General features: G+C 40.8%; 1 protein-coding gene across 13 annotated transcripts in view; it reads left to right on the top strand.

Moving 5' to 3' along the window:
• Positions 1–16,697, top strand: part of PRUNE2 (prune homolog 2 with BCH domain) — a 137,388-nt gene that overhangs the window by 95,488 nt on the left and 25,203 nt on the right. For 12 of the 13 annotated variants that reach the window (XR_013394599.1, XR_013394598.1, XM_077935989.1 and 9 more), the window contains 3 exons: positions 7,696–7,775; positions 8,564–8,785; positions 13,970–14,146. Coding sequence is in view for 11 of the 13 variants with exons in the window: in XM_077935989.1 (XP_077792115.1) it covers positions 7,696–7,775; positions 8,564–8,785; positions 13,970–14,146 (479 nt within the window). In the remaining 2 variants the exon portion in view is untranslated. The remainder of the gene's footprint in view (positions 1–7,695; positions 7,776–8,563; positions 8,786–13,969; positions 14,147–16,697) is intronic. The other variant, XM_077935984.1, reaches the window with a different exon arrangement.

The raw sequence follows: 16,697 nt of genomic DNA, 5'->3' as shown, positions 1-16,697 counted from the left end.
AAAAACTTAACATGGGGTTTTAAGTTCTTTAGGTGATGATTATGTACATGGTGTTTTTCAAAGAATGAGAAAGCAAGATACAGCAGAGACCAGAGAGGAAGGAAAGGGATATGAAAACAAGCATAAACAGGGAGAAAATATAAATCTCAAAAGACCTTTCCAAAGCTATATATTTTAGCTGGGTTCTGTGAACTAATTTGATCCCTCTGCATAGTGTTGCTATGCCATCCATCAGATATACAGAGTAGCTCTTGAGAGGCACCTCTTGAGTTGCAGCATCAGCCACAGAAATTTCTTGGTCTGCAGAACAAAGAAGTTTGGTTTTGTTTGTTGGGCCATCTAACAATCTGCCTAAACTCTTCCAGTACTGAGAAGCTGGGGCTAGGAATACAAACCACTTAAGGTATAAGTTTTCTCTTTTTAGAGTTTAGGAGATTCTCCAACCAGGGCATTCTTACAAGTCAGAGCCCTAACTATGTAAAAATCCAGTTTTAGTAACTGTGTTCTCAAACTTACATTGCATATGAGGTATGATTTAACATTAGATATGAGGCTCGCTCCAAATGTTTTTGCTTATGTATTTCAGCAGACCCTGAATAACTTTGCCATTTGCCAGTGATGGAATTCCTGTAAGTTTCTCGGCAGCTGATTGGTTGTGTCTCAGGTACTGCTGCCATCCTCTATGGCTGCATACATGTCATGTGTTTGAAGTACATGGCTTTCCCAAAGTAACCTGGGAGCTATAGTTTATTGACGGTGCTGGGAGTGGTAGCTCTCTGAGGGGTAAACTACAGTTCTTTGGGGGAGTATTTTAATTGCATAGTGTATTATACACAGTCACCATTTGGTACTACCCATTTCATCTAGTCATACTAACATTCTTTTGACAGTAATGAACTTATCTGTTATAACCTTACGAATAGCTCACAGCATCTCAGGCCCTCTGTGGCTCACCTCTGTTAAAAATTTTGCTTGTGTATAGTAGCTTTACATGCCCCTTCTTGCAAAATTGTTGGCTTAGAACCAACTTAAAAGTTTATTTTCATAGCCACTGTTTCACCATATCAAAGGAAAGTGTTACACCAATTCTTAACTAGCATAGTTTCAATTTATTTGTGTGGTTTTTTTCTTCCTTTGTACCCTCACTTTATTTTCAACCCTCAAAGAAAGAATATCATTTATGAGAGAATGAGCATTGCTCAGTGTCAGTGCACATTCTTTGTTCCAGCTAAATAAACCTAGCTCATGTGACTGGGACCTCTGTCTGGGACGCTGGCAAGCTGCTCTCAGTCAGGGTTGATATTACTGGGCAAGATGGACCATTAGCTTTTAATGATAGGTTCTTATAAAGACAGATTTTACTGGGCAACAGGTTTTGTGCTTAAGTGAGCCTAAAGGAATTGGGTTCTGTCCCCTGTGGTTTCACATGTTATTTCCTTCCTCTGAAGCATCAGCATTGGATAAAAAGGACAGAGCAGGGAGGCGATACTATGGGCAATTCATATTGTCACAAAAGTTGGGTGCCTGCCCCTCTCTCTGCCAGGCGGTGGCAAGAGCCCTGGGTCCCAGGCACACACACAGGGTCTGTGTCCCTTTGGAGAATGGAAGACCCCCAAAGGCACACAGGAAGCTGGCACCTCTTCCATGGGTAAACCGGCATCCACTGCCTTCCTCGCAGGAGTGGGTTCCTCTCCCACTTCCTCAGGCACAACTTCCAGCTCAGCGGGAGCCGACTGCTCTCCCACTCCAGCCAGCTTATCCTTTTCTCCGTTGCATTCACCTACAGACTGCAACTCCCCACAGTACGAGCCCTTCAACTGCCCATCCACAATTTTGACATCTCTGGCAACCCCTTCCTCTTGGGTGCCTGGCAGCTGGACTTCCAAGTCACTTCCAGACCCCTGTAACTTCTCATCTTCCAGCAGGGCGCTCCCCTTGCACAGCATTACACTTTTCTCCCCAAAGAGAATCCCGTTGCAATGGTCTATCAGTTGGTCTATTTCATTGAACTGCTTGTTCCCGTGCTTACGCCACTGTTGGTCCACCAAGGTGAGTTGCTCGAGGAATGTTGTTGCTTTCCTCACCTCATCTGGAGTCACATCTTGCTTTCCTTGACTGTGCCACACACACTCCTTTCGCAGATGGTTGATCTCACTGCACCACTGCTTGTCCTCTAGCACCAGCTGCCTGCACAGGAGCATGGACTGCTGCCAAAGTGCCACTGCCTTTTCTGTCTCTGCTAGTTTTCTCTCCAGCTCTAGGGTTGTTGGTTCTCCTCCCACCATTTTTTACTTCAGGCGCACGTCACTCCTAGGCCTTCTCTCCAGGAAACACAGATCCCACTTCTGACACCAGTGTTACAAAAGTCGGGTGCCTGCCCCTCTCTCTGCCAAGCGGTAGCAATGGTCCATGGGGTCTCAGGCACAGGGTTCGTGTCCCTTTGGAGAATAGAAGACACGGTGGAGACTGTTGTGCTTTAAGAAATATGGTTTATTCACCTATTTACACCTTCGGCCTGCATGGACAGAGTCCAGACCTTATGGCATGGTCAGTTCAAGAAGCAGTAGCACAGGCATCCTACTGCCTCCCTCTCCAAGATGGATCTCACCACCACCCCAGCAGTTACCCTGGCCACATTCCAAATCCCCAGTCTCTGTTCACACCTGGGGGCAAGAGGGAAGTTCCCTTGTATTGTTAATGGCCCTCTGTTGTTCTCTTGATAGCCATAGCTGGGCCAGGTTGGTTTTGCATAAGCCAGCCCAGGAATTCTCTGTCTGCCACAGCTCTGCAGTTTATGTTTTAATCCATATCCCAATTAATCCAAATCCTAGCATTTATTCATTCCTAGGGTTTAGGGGGGACCCCCCCCCCCACAAATATATAATGATATGTTATTGGAGCAGCTGCCGCCTGGTTGTATCTCATACTACTCTGCTGGTACCTGTAAGGAAGAACCATATGACTTAGGCAACAGGCATGGTTCCTTCCCATGTCAATGTCACCCAACCTCAAAGGATGAATGATACAAGTAAGGGAAAGAACCACATAATTGGTCCAAGCCCCATGATTCATTTATTATTTGTATGGATGTTCCCAAAGCTCTAGAGGCATGGAAGTGGCAGCTCCAGTACAAAACACAAGGTAACATTGTACAAGGAATCCACAACACCTTAACAAAAATCCAACAGCAGTGAGAAATATTGTGACTATAAGGGAACAAAAGGAAAAGTGAAAAGGGGTAGGAGGATAGAGATTAGTAGAAAATTGCATGTTACTGCTGAGGTGGGCTAGCAATGTATAGAATAATAAGTTGGGGGGAAGATCATAATTTTTATCTCACACTTAAAGATATAAAAAGAGCAAGGAGGCATCTGCAATACATGATTGCTAACATGTCACATCACAGATATCAATATGCTGCAAAATCAAGCTTTCCCCCCCATGCTGTCAGTGTGATAGAACTCAATCATAGGGTGCCATGAGTATCAAAAAGTGCTGAATTCTGTTGATACTGTATAGATAACAGCCTACTCTGTTATTTCTAGCCTAAACTGTAAGTGTGACTAACTAGGCTGAAATCCTAACTCTACTTACCTGGGAGTAAACAAACTGAATTTATTAAGATTTCTTTTGAGTAGGCATTATAGCACTGCATTGCTTTTTCAGAATGCACCATATCCATTGGGAACATCATAGTCTTTCCGCTCTGACTGTGTTCACACGCCCATTTACCATGCGCTCACTGCGTTTCCAGGGCTGGCTTTTAAAATACGTGTTCACATGATGTTTTCCAAAATGCCTATCTATCCTGTACTTTGTTATAACATGCTACTATTTGATGTATTATTTCTAAAACCAGCTTAACACCAATTCGCTGTGCTTAAGGGCTATAATGTGAACACACCCTTCGCTTAGCTCCTCATCTATATATACCTGTGAATGGTAGACACAGTGCTTTTTTCTGGGGGTGTGCAGGGGTACGCATACCCCTAAACATTTTCTGAATCTTTGTACTTTTGTCCATTTACTGTATTTATTTTTCCTGATTTGAACTATAGAATGATGATTTTCTTGAGTCAAAATGAGAGTACCCCTAAACATTTTTAAAGGAAAAAAGCACTGGGTAAACCTATTGCAAATCTACTATGTTACAGTATTGGGTAAATTAAGATGACAAGGATTGTAAAATACTTCAAACTTGGAATAATAGAAGTAAAACATTTCAGTTGACAGTAATAATAATATTTGCTACAAGAGTCAAATCTTAACTGGCGCAGGGCTGAGATGGAAATGCTCACTTCTTAATTTGAGACTATTTTAGCCCTGATGTGGTACAGAATAAAAGAGAAAATGTTCAAGATTGTCATTTGCTGCTTCAGGCTTGAGTCTTGCTGAGTGGCTGGCAGCTGCATGTTCATCTGAAATGCTTTTTGCTATCATTCTATTCATTCCTTTATACAGTACTGGAAGAAAAAGTGCCCTGAATACAAAATGTTTTGGCCACAGTGTCAGCGATGGCTGGTGCCCTTTGGGAATGGTAGAGTGGAAGAAGGCAGGGAGACCAAGAGTAGGTGGAGCAGAACCCAGTGGCTGGTGGAGCCAAGCAATCCTTCGTTTGTCCCCGTCCTCTTCCCTGATTAGTTCTACAAGGGCAAGGCAGAGACTAAGCAGGAGGAAGCTCACAGCCAGGGCCCCTTTGACCGGTATCTGGGAACCGACTGAGGTTGGTGGGGCAGTGTCCCATGTGTTATAAGAAACACACACACCCCGCTTGAAATTGCAGTGAAATGTTTTCCTGAAATACTAAATATGCTGATATTCAGCCATCAGCTATAAATTGCCAAGTGGTATTTCTGATTTGTGGAAGCACTGAATTCTGACATCATCATGGCAGAAACTTCCTTTCTGACCTCTAATAGATGCTTCTAGATCATCAGTAAAACAGAAATAACCACAATGATTAATCATGCAATTCTCTCATTCAGCTGTGGTTGTTAAAATTATTTGTCAATATTTATACACCATTTTGTACTGCACATATTATGGATAATTAAAACATGTTGCTGCAGAGAAAGAGGGCTATCTATGCATCTCACTGTGGATGTACAAACAGATTGCTGTGCTGCAAATTAAATACCAACAAACAGAAGACAAGGCCTTTTCTACATCGGTTATCTTAATTATGCTTTGCTAATTAAGCTGCAAGAAGGCCAAGGTGAGCTTATCAAATGCTGCAGAATGTGTCTAGAGAAATTTAACTCCTTGGAGGCTGTACAATTAATCAACTTTCTCAAGTCACCTGTCTCTACTTTTTACTTACAACTGTAAGTAAAAGTAATGGCTTCTTCCTCAGACGAACTGGCATAATTTTTTTTCTTTTTTTAAAAAATTGTATGTGTTGTCTGTATAGCAGTGGAGGAACTTTCCCACAATGCTGGTTATGTCCTTGAGCAACACAACTGCCCCGCCCACATATTCAAGAAAACATAGCAGCACCCAACATTTTGAACTAAGAATTATGTGTGGGAGGAAGATGACTTAGTTGCTTTCTACCCATCATTGCCCAGACTCTGGAGTGGGAACTACGTTTTCATAGGAGAACATTTCAGTAGCAAATATTTGTTTGTTTTTTAACTTTCAACTGCTTATTGAAATAAATGGAGTCACAGGGAAACACAGGGAACTGCCTATAGAGACCACTGGTAGATCTGGCTCACTGCATGGTCGTGGCTCCAGAGTTTCAGGCAGGAATCTTTCCCAGTGCCAGGAACTGATTTTGTTTTCTCTGCAAAATTGCTCACAGCTTCAGAAATTGTCTGTGAAGTGGTTCCCTGGGTATTTTTGTGTCAGGCTGCAAAGCAGGTAACCCTGACCCATGTTCGGCTTCAGTGGTCGGCTGGGAACATTCCTTTCTCAACTAACTTGGTGCCAATCATGCTGTCTCTAGAACATTTTGGACATATGTTTCTGCCACATGTACCTTTTTAGCTGAAATATATAGAAGTTCCTTGGTTCAAGAAGAAAGATTGTTCATAAACTGTCTTAAGCAGGAGCCGGGGAAGCTTTTGAAATCTTCCATGCACATTATAGCAGCTTGGACTGATAAATATTAACATGCTTGGCCTCTAATTGTAAATGAATATTTTCCTATTTCTGTTTCTTGTTCGTGGCCTATTGCTGTCAGAGATGTTCTTTTTTCTTTAGTTGCTCTATTTCCACATCTTGTCATTGCTGTTGCAGCTGTTTGGGGTTATCTATATAGCATATTCCTGATTGACTCTGCAAAGGTACTGTATTTCTGAAAGTCTGTGATAAGGTGATCAGCTACCACTGTGATCCTATGCATGCCTACTCAAAAGTAAATCCCATTGAGATAACTTGGGCTTATTCCCAGGTGTGTCTCACGCTCATACATTAATGGGGTTTCTTATTAGTTCTTTATAGCAAAGTATACTACCAAAATGACCCACCTCTTTGTTAATACTGTAAATGATTCAATATTCAACATATGGAAATACTTCTTCTAAATGTTGGTAACAGTAAACCTATGATACGATTAGAAGAGCAGAAGAGTTTGCATGGGTGGTTTTTTAATGGGGGGAAATTGTCTAGTTTATTCCTAAAGTCATTCCATTGGAGCTTTCTGGGTACAGGGATAAATATGGCCCTACCAAAGGGAATGACAGAACAACCCTATGCATGTTTTCTCAGAAATAAGCTGCACTGTGTTCCATTAAGATTACTCCCAAGTAAACGTGCCTAGAAAGACAACAACAACAACAAAATCAAGGCAGCAATTCCCAACTGAACACGGTGGGACTTACTTCTGAACAGATATGTATAGTGTTGCACTGTAAGAAATCTATGTGAGATCTTACACCAGACACAGTGTTAGAGATTGTAGTTGTATGTCACTCTCTTTAGAATTTGTAGAACGTTATTCTTACCTTCAAGGCTGCCAGAGTATTTCTCAGGACGATTTAGAGAGTCGAAGTGTGGTTGTATCTCAGCACCCATGGACAGAATAAGTGAGAGCTGACAATGTGGCCAAGTGGAAACTGAACACGAAGTGTACATTCTGCACTTCAGGACAGGATTCTTTGTTTTCTCATTGTCTGAAGAATCATGAAAGGACCCATTTGAGACAAACCAGTTTCCACACTGAAATATTAATTCTGAGAGGCAGCAGAATTCTCATTGAAACTCCAAACTTGATCATTCTTATTACCTTTAGGACGAATTTTAAAACAACCAAGTTTACCCAGGCATTTGATGGCTCAAAGATACTGTTATTTGCAGCCTTGAAATTATTAGCCCTGAGAATATGTGATTATTTGACATGTTTAATTGTTTTTAAATGTTTTAACAGGTTTAGTTGTTTCAAACTGTTTTAATCATTTTAAAATATTTGAAATATGTTCTTATTTTATTTGTAATTGTATTTTTAATCACTGGTGTGTCTGCTTCCCTTTGGGAGGAAGGGTGGGATATACATTTAACCATAAATAAACAAATACCCCCCATAGCGTTAATTCTCTAAAACAGATTAAAACTCAGTGAAAGCTGCATATCCCTAACATTTCTCTGTTTTGTCCAATGAAAGCAGAATGGGTAGATCTTCACCTAGTGCACTATGATGGCTCTAATACAAAACCCTAAGATATTTGCTTCTTTATTTTTCTGTGTGTGGTTCAGACTGATATCGGAGGATGTTGGAATGGATATCCCTTCTAATGAGACTATGCTAGACTCCAGTGCTACAGAGATAAGACCTGGTAAGACAACCTTTTAATTATATTTTTGATCCTCCTCATTTTCCTAAACATTTTGTTTAATTCAGTGAGAAGCATGTTTCTGTGCTGCCACGAGATCATTCCTGTGTTAGAAGAAAAATGTGTGAGCTTTGCTTTATTTAGCTAATTCAATGGTTCTCTTGACAAAAGATTATAATTTGCAGCACACTCTCCTGTGCTTTGGTGTCATCAGGCATGAGCTCATGTGATAATTAGCTACTCTGCACTTTCTTGCTAAATTTGTCTACAGCTTATTTGTCTACAGTTGCCCTCCAGATTAACATATAGCAGTCAAAACAACGCAGTTCAAATTGCTGCCTAAAATGTGGTGGTTAGGAAAGAAGACTAGGGCCCATTCCTCAACCCATTTACTCCACACAGCACAGATGTGTAGGGTAGGTCTAGACAGCAGTAGCCCAGGATTCCAGATAAGACTTGCAGGGCTCCAGAAAATGACAGAGACGTACTAGATCAGTCCTGAAAGGCCCATCTAGCTATTTATCTATGCTAATCACAACACAACGTCTTTGCTGTAGTACCATCTCCTCTATCCCCACCCCCCCTTTCGTCCTTTGATATAAATTTAAATCCTTGGATGTGTGAATGTAATTTCTTTAGGTACATTTTTATTATATGGTAATATTTTTTTCAAAATTTTGATAGAAATATTATAGTTCCATATGGTTGGCTGAGACAGATTTATTTAAATGTTATTCAACATAATAGTTTTTATCTAAAACAGAGATTATTTTATCTTCACACTTATTCAGAACCTCCCAATTCTCTAGATATCAATGGTTCCAGCTCCAGAAGGATAAAACTCACAGCTCCGAATATCAATCTCTCTTTGGACCAAAGTGAAGGATCTGTCCTTTCTGATGATAACCTAGACACTCCGGATGAAATTGACATCAATGTAGATGACCTGGACACACCAGATGAAGCAGATTCTTTTGAATATGCTGGGCATGGAAATGAATTAAACTGGGAAGGTAAAGTAGCATGCAAAGTGATGAAATGTGCATTTTCTATATTATTTTTAGGAAGGCTTAGCAGTGGGAAAGTGATTCTCACTCTAGGGCTTCAGCTGTCAACTCAGCTGTGTGTTCAGAAACGAAGACAGATTCTGAGTATCATGTATAAAGCTGTAGCAGAATGCACTGCTTTCACTATAGTAATGATTTCAAGTCAGATATTAAGATTGCAGTGTTCCATCAGTCATTCAATTACATTAATTGATTTTGAAAGACTAAAAATGAGCCTCTTGTTAAATGGGCAGCAGACTTCTTAGCAAAAAATATTCTTTTTAATTTTAGCATTTTAAAAATGGCAGGCGGCAACTACTATCTTTAGAAGGGGCACTCCTAGCTTATCACATAGAAAGAAATGTATCTTCTAAGATGATCTAGTTATAGCACACATGCCATAAAGAAAGTAAGATTTATTTGCTTTTGATATATTGTTTTTACTCATGAGCAAATGTAGTCTGTTATCCTACACACATTTAAATGGGAGTAAGCCTCAATGAAAACAGTGGACTTTACTTCTGAGTAGACATGTATAGGATTGCACTGTTAATTGATTAAATCAGCAGCAGCAAAGCCTTCCAGATGTTGTTGGACTCCAACTCTCATCAACCTCAGCTAATAGCCATGGTTGATGGGTATTGTAGCCTATCAACACCTGGGGGAGGGGCGGGTACAGATTCCCCAGCCAGGGATTAAATGTCTGAAACTCACACAATTTAATGGACTAAGATTGCTTTACTGTCGGCAGTGCTAGTTACTATGATTTGTCAAAATCAGCTTTAGGCATTAACCGTTTGAAGTTTTGCAGTAATTTCTTGGAACAGCACAAATGTTTCATCTTTTCTGCAGCTATCAGCTAATTGCATATCAGTACTGAGAACAATGGTGTTTATATGACTCAAAGGCATTTTCACAGATCAAGGGTTTAAGCAACTTATAGTTAATAGACTATAAGCGAATATAAATTAATATAAGACTATAAGACTATAAGTTAATAGCTATTTGTCACTGGAAAAACTCAGGGCAGACTTTCACCAGGAAAGGCACCAGTCATTAGCTGCCATCAAACTATTCTCTGCTTCTGTCTTGATGCCCACTGCAGCTAAATGAAACTACCAGTTCTTACTGAATTTTTATTTATCACATTTATATCCCACCTGTTTCTCCAAGTTGCTCAAGGTGGCATACATGGTTTTCCATCATTCCTCATTCTTGTGGAATCCCACTTTTCTGCACATAGGCTGTTTATGAGCTTTGCATTGCGAGCATAAGTTTGGGCACAAAATGCTTCTCACTTTGTAGTTTTCACCTTGTTTGTAGAGACCAAAATTGAAGCCATTCCATTTTTTTTACACATCAATGCATCCCATTACCTCAAGGATCTAGCATGGAACTCATGCAAGCGAGTGGTCTTGCAACTGGTATCTGTAACGCACTGAACTGCTCCACATACTGAACCAGGCAAAGATTCACATGACCACCCTTAACTTCAATAACAATAATGGGGCCATAGCTGACTAAATTCTATTCAGAGTAAACCCATTAAAATTAATAGATCCAAGTTACTCATATCCTTTGCTTTCTAGGGCTGCAATTCAACATACTGCTAAGTGGAGTATGTGTGCATGAAACTAGGTCTGCTTGCACAGTGGGATTTCTCCCTTCCCCTCACCCCCACCCCAAACCTGTTCTGGGGTTCCCCCACCCCTTCAGAGCAGACTTAGGGGGTGCAAGGAGGGAGGAGAGGCAGGGACAGTCCCATTGCTTGAGCAGACCTTGTTCAGTGCATGCAACAACTTAGTTGCATCCTACCCATTGGGTCTACTCTGAGTATGGCTAACTTTGGATTCAACCCAGGAATATTGACATAAGCCAGATACAAAAGTTGTGTTTATAGTACAATACCAATAGGTCTCCTCAGAGGTTGATTTTACTCTGCTTTTGTCTGCTGTGCCATAGGAATCCAGGTAGAGACAAAGGAGTGATTTTATCTCATTCTCTGTGCCATTGCTAATATCTCGCTCTTCATCCCCACCCCCACTTCTAGCAATTAGGCTCTCCCTCAATTTACATTATTACAATCAGTGCTTAAATATTTGAAGCCAAGCATCAGCTAAGTGTTCTTTTGGATTGCAGCCCACATTTTGTGTCTTCTGTATTTCTCCAGATAGGTACAATGTAGTCTGGCAGATTTATCAGTCCAGTAAATTGTTCACCATCTCTTACCTGCCTATAATACAGACAGTTGGATTTGATGTAGCTAGCAAACAAAATGGTTTTTTGCTTCCTAGAGTTTAAAAAGCTATTCGGGATGCGATATCAGCTAATATTTTTGGACTACAAAGTGCTCCTATTTTGAAACAGAAATACAGTATTACAAATCTGTTCAGAAAGAATGAATGTAATGCAAGGAGAAGCTGAACTGTGAAGCCAGGATATGGGGCATAGTATCCAAAGCAGGTTACTATTTCGGAACCTGAGCCAGAAGATCCCACAAGTGCTTCTCCCCTTCTCTGGCAGTAAAAATGCGGTAATAGTAAACAAATAACAGTTTGCTCCACATTCATGGCACCCGGAATCTGCTGCCTGAGGCGGCTGTTCTTACTCTGCCTAGGAAATATAAGAGCAGATAAGAAACCCCCCTCTTAAAATGATCCTGAAGACACAACCTAACTCCCTAACTATGTGGATGGAAGAATTACTGGGCCTAGTTAATAAGAATATTGAAAGTCCCTGCTGAGTCAGGCCAAAGGTCCACCAATCTCATCATCCTGCCTATTGACAGAGGGCAAACAGATGCCTCAGAGAGGCCCACAAGCCAGGTGTGTGAAAAAGCAGCTGTGAGAAAAATTTGATACAAAGCAGTCCAGATTTTTAATTAGTTTGTCTATTTACTGCAAAAATGCTGACTGAAAAGGTTCCCAATGCATTTTGATTAGACTGACTTTATTTCTAAGGTAGCCTTAAAAGGGACAAATGCCTATGTTATATTTAAAGGAAGCTTATGTCCCTAATGCTTATGTGCTTTTTAGAAGCATGTGTAGTGGGACAGCAGAGCTAAAAATACCACCCATTGTCATTCTCCCTCACCCACACATACTTAATCAGCATCTTTAAGCAAATGTTGTCACCTTCCAGCCCTTGTCCAGGCCCATTTTAAAAAGAACTACTTATATGGAACTCTCTGTGCTCTGTGTATAGGAAGGCACAGATTGAGTTGAAGCACAGCTGGAAGAGGATGCACTGAGCAGTTGCTGAGGCAAATAGGAAGATGCGGTCATGATGTCATTGGTGTGTGCCTGACAGCAGTGTCTTAACGGCATCTATTCTGCTTAGTTTGCAGCCTGCCTTCTCAACTATCAAACTCAACAGCAGCCACCAGTTCGTGCACATTCCCTTGGCTGCCACTCGGAGGCAGCAGCTTGATGTTGCTGTCTACTGCTTGCTCAGGTCCACTGTACTTCCTAGGGATAGTTCTAAAACTGATAGATTCTCATCTCTGGGTCAGAAGGTGGCAACTCTGGAATTACCCAGCAGTGAAGGTCAAGCTGGGAGGCCCTTCATTTGTTACTGTATGGCTGGCTGTGCCTCAGGAACTAGTCTTTAGGCTTGGAACGAAGGCATCTCATACAGAATGAAGATTTGGGTACAGGAAGATAAAGCATCTCTACTTTTAATTGTTGGGTAGGAAAAACAAATTTGCCAGATTCAACTTAGGACACATAGGTGGGCTGAAAATCTGTAGTTGCTGAAATTCTGTTGACTGCCCTTATACAAGCAGCCTCACCCAACTTTGCAGAGGAGATGTTGGGCAGCCTTTGGTGGCATAACATGTAGTTCCACTCTACACTAGCAAAGGTGATACAACCCTTTGATGGTACCTGTGTGTGAGGTAATAAAAATTCTACTTAAGCCAATTTGCATGTGCAGCACAATCATGTGATACAGATCTCACTGAACAGTATCACTTTACAATGCAGCTGCAGGGATGCTGTGTTTGAATCCTCATAAAAACTGTGTTCTTGAGTAATGCATTATTTGTGAGTCTCATTCTTACCTGTTTTTCAGCATACACGCCCACCTGCAACATGAGTGCTATCATCCAGCAAGAGCTGCACTACATGATTTAGCTGCAATGTGTAGTTTGAGTTGAATTTAGGATTGAATATTTAGAAGCTAAAGACTGCTATAAACCTTGGCTATTCCCTGAACTGTATATTGGGAACACTCCATGAATTTTGAATGCTCTTCAACTGCAGCCTCTACCATATGTAGGCCCAACCTCATCTATTTTGTGGCTCATTTTCTGGGAACAGCCCAGTAAGTACGACCAGATAGCCAGATGTCCAGGCTGAATAAGGACAGCACTGTAATGTGCCATATGTCCCCCCCCCTCATACAAGTGAAAGAGCCAGCGGCTACTGTCAAAGGTTGGATCTACTAACATATGGCATACACAACCACGATCCAAACACTTTATTTTAGGCTCAAAATAATTGATGTCCAACTTAGTTATTTCATGCAGTAATGCACCGCTAATCCAAACCATAGATAAACATTATGTATTTGGCTCTCTCATCTGGGATTAGTTTTCTCAGTAATTGTGCAAGAAACAGTTCCATGTTGTTTTTATAAGCAAGGTAATAACTGGAAGGGAAGGAACAAAAGTCAATCTAAAACAACTGGTCCAGAAGGAGGCCATTCTATTTTCTGAAACGCCATTTGTATAAAAGAGCATACAAGTAGGAAGTTGACAACCTCAAATTTACCTCCAGACATTGTAATATTGTGTAATAAACAGTCTTATACAGTCCAACATAACACAGGCATTTTCAATGCAGCTGATGTTTCTTCTTAGATATTCACAAACAGCAGTGTCTGTATGGTTCAAACTCATTTGTAAGCTAAACCCATCACCCCTGTATTAAGTCATACTAAAACAGGAGTGTAGGTTTGATCATTAATCTTTTAAAATTATAGGGCCATTCTGATCTTATTTTTTTTAAAAAAGAGTTGAGAATAGTGTAATTAAGTTCATGGCAGGATGCCATGGTCTCATAAGTGAAAACATATGTGATGATGTTTCTCCAGATGTCAGTAATAACCTGCCACTTTATTCTCTCTTTCACCTGCCTCTGCATTCCTCAGAAGAGCAGCCGGCCATTAAGGAAGCTTCCCAAGAGGAATCTGAAGCAATCCCAGAATATACTGCTGAGGAAGAGCGAGAAGACAACCGGTTATGGAGAACAGTTGTCATTGGAGAACAGGAGCAGAGGATCGATATGAAAGCCATTGAGCCTTATAAAAGGGTCATTTCTCATGGAGGTAGGATCGTTCTAGTAGCATGGAACAAAAAAGCCATTCACCCACCCCAAATAGAAAACAATACTCCTTTTATTAATATTCTTATCTCATAAGATCAAAATTTAGATTAAGTTTTCATTAAGGAAAGAAACAGGCCTGGTTCTACATGCCCAGTGAAATCCTTGTCGATTGAGAGATCTATTCTGAAACTGTAGCAGCAATCTGTTTACCATTAATTTCTTTTATTCTATGTTTAAAACACTTCATTTTCCAGGACTAGCTTACATAGTTACAAAGGAAAGGTTTAAGGAAGGAAAAAACTAGTTCATAGTACATTTATAGACTTAAATATTGCAGGAACAATTGACTCACTTGTGTTGGTGTTCAAGTTATTTCTGCCTGCCAGTGAAAGTTGTGACCTTTACTCAAAGAACATGGCTACCTTTTAGATTTTTGGTTGTATTGCCTTGTGTCCTAAGTGAATCAACTCATTCCAGAGCAGTTTCTCTGACTTCATGTTGTAAGTGGATTGAGGATGACAGTCATCCTGTCCTCACTAGGTCACAACACGCACAGGCCGAGGTACGCTTTTCAAAGAGCGAAGGAAGTAGAATGGAATTGGCTCCTGTGACCCCCCTCCTCTTCTAAGCATGAATCTGTTATGCTTTGCAGGAGACAGTGAGGAGAACAGACAGAAGGACTAAGGCAGGAGAGTCAGTGTTCATCAAGCCTCAGCCCTGGAGACACTTTCCAGTCTTAGCTAGACTTCAGTCCTGGAACAAGTTGAGCTAATAACAGTATTATCGGCTATGTGCAGAGCATGATTGAGTAGCCATAAGCAGTTCCACATGCCTGCTTATTATTGGGAAGGTCTTCAAGGCAAGCCTGAGAACCCGACAACTCTGATTTTAGCACCCAACTAATGATGCAGGTGGCGCTGTGGTCTAAACCACAGAGCCTAGGGCTTACTGATCAGCGGTTTGAATCCCCACAATGGGGTGAGCGCCCGTTGTTCGGTCCCAGCTCCTGCCCACCTAGCAGTTCGAAAGCATGTCAAAGTGCAAGTAGATAAATAGGTACCACTCTGGTGGAAAGGTAAATGGCGTTTCCGCGCGATGCTCTGGTTCACCAAAAGTGGCTTATTCATGCTGGCCACATGATCCGGAAGCTGTACACCGGCTCCCTCAGCCAGTAAATCAAGATGAGCGCCGCAACCTCAGAGTCGTTCACGACCGGACCTAACGGTCAGGGGTCCCTTTACACCATAACAGACTGCATGAAATAAAATTAAAAATTCCATTAGAGATTTTGAATTGCTTCCTGTTCTGTGTGACTAAAAATGTAATGCTGCTCATAATCTTTTGGCTTTGCATGGGATTACAAAGTAGAACTATTAAAAGTGGGCTTGTGTAATTGTAGTGGCACATCTGGCAAAGTATGGCAGCCTCAGAGCCAATTAGAAGGACCCATGACAGCAGTTGCTTTGTGAGACCATGAAGATTTTCTCATTTCTATTAGCAGGAAACCTCTTACACTTTACAAGAACCAGAAGTTGTTGGTTTTTTAGAAAATAAAATTGATATTATTTTTTAGTATAATCGTTCATTCACATTATTGTCTATTTTAATATGATATTTATTTGTACTTTCTTTTTATGAAATTCTTTACGCCTCAATGGATAATGAATTTAGACTATTTGCTCCTTAATACTATTTTCTGGACTGGTGAGTTTTATAAAGTTGCAGAAAGGTTGCATTATTCCATCCCCTTCTGAGAAGGCTTATTGTGGCAAAGCTGGAAAGCTTCTGCTATAAAAGAATTATCGACTTGTGGTAACAAGAGAGGTTTTTTTAATTGATGGTAGCAGTGTGGCCGAGTCCCCCACTTTGCAGTGCTTTAAAAAAGAAAAAAAGGTATTCCATACCCTTGAGTACCCCCAGAAAAAAAACACTGCCCAATCTGGGGTTGTTTTTGTTTTGTTCTGGAGTGGGGAGGTAGTGGAATGCAAAGGCATTCTTCAGCACCACTGTAATTTGTTGCAGATGCCTGTGATCTGTCTGCCATTTGAAATATCCATAGCACTCCTACACTAATCTCCCACAATGGGTCAGGGTGGAAATTTTCAAGGCAGGCTGCTCACAACTGTTCAATATGGACACTAGATAAGCCCTGATGGGGGAAAAGCTGGGTTCAATCCCAGAGCAGGCTGATTATGGCCCTTATTCTGCAGACACTTTTGAAGAAGATGGAACTTGGAGCTAGGATTTATTTTTATTTTATTCATTTATTAAATTTCTGTACAACCCTTCCTCCCAATGGTGCCCAGGATGGCAGCAACAATAAAGCAGCAAGACAATACAATTAAAAATAAATTACAGAAAACATTTAAAACATTTTATAACTTTAGGAACATCTAAGACAAAAGTTCATTTGCAACTCTCTAGAATTGTATTCCTTAAACGTATTTTGGATGCTTTCAGGCTGTCATTATTTTCAGATGGGATTCAATCACATACCAGCAAATTTGTGTTGTACAATTACAGTTGATTGGGAGATTTTGTATAACAAATCT

The sequence above is a fragment of the Podarcis muralis genome, chromosome 11 (assembly GCF_964188315.1).
Source record: "Podarcis muralis chromosome 11, rPodMur119.hap1.1, whole genome shotgun sequence".
NCBI lineage: Eukaryota > Metazoa > Chordata > Lepidosauria > Squamata > Lacertidae > Podarcis > Podarcis muralis.
This window is presented reverse-complemented; position numbering and strand designations above follow the sequence as displayed.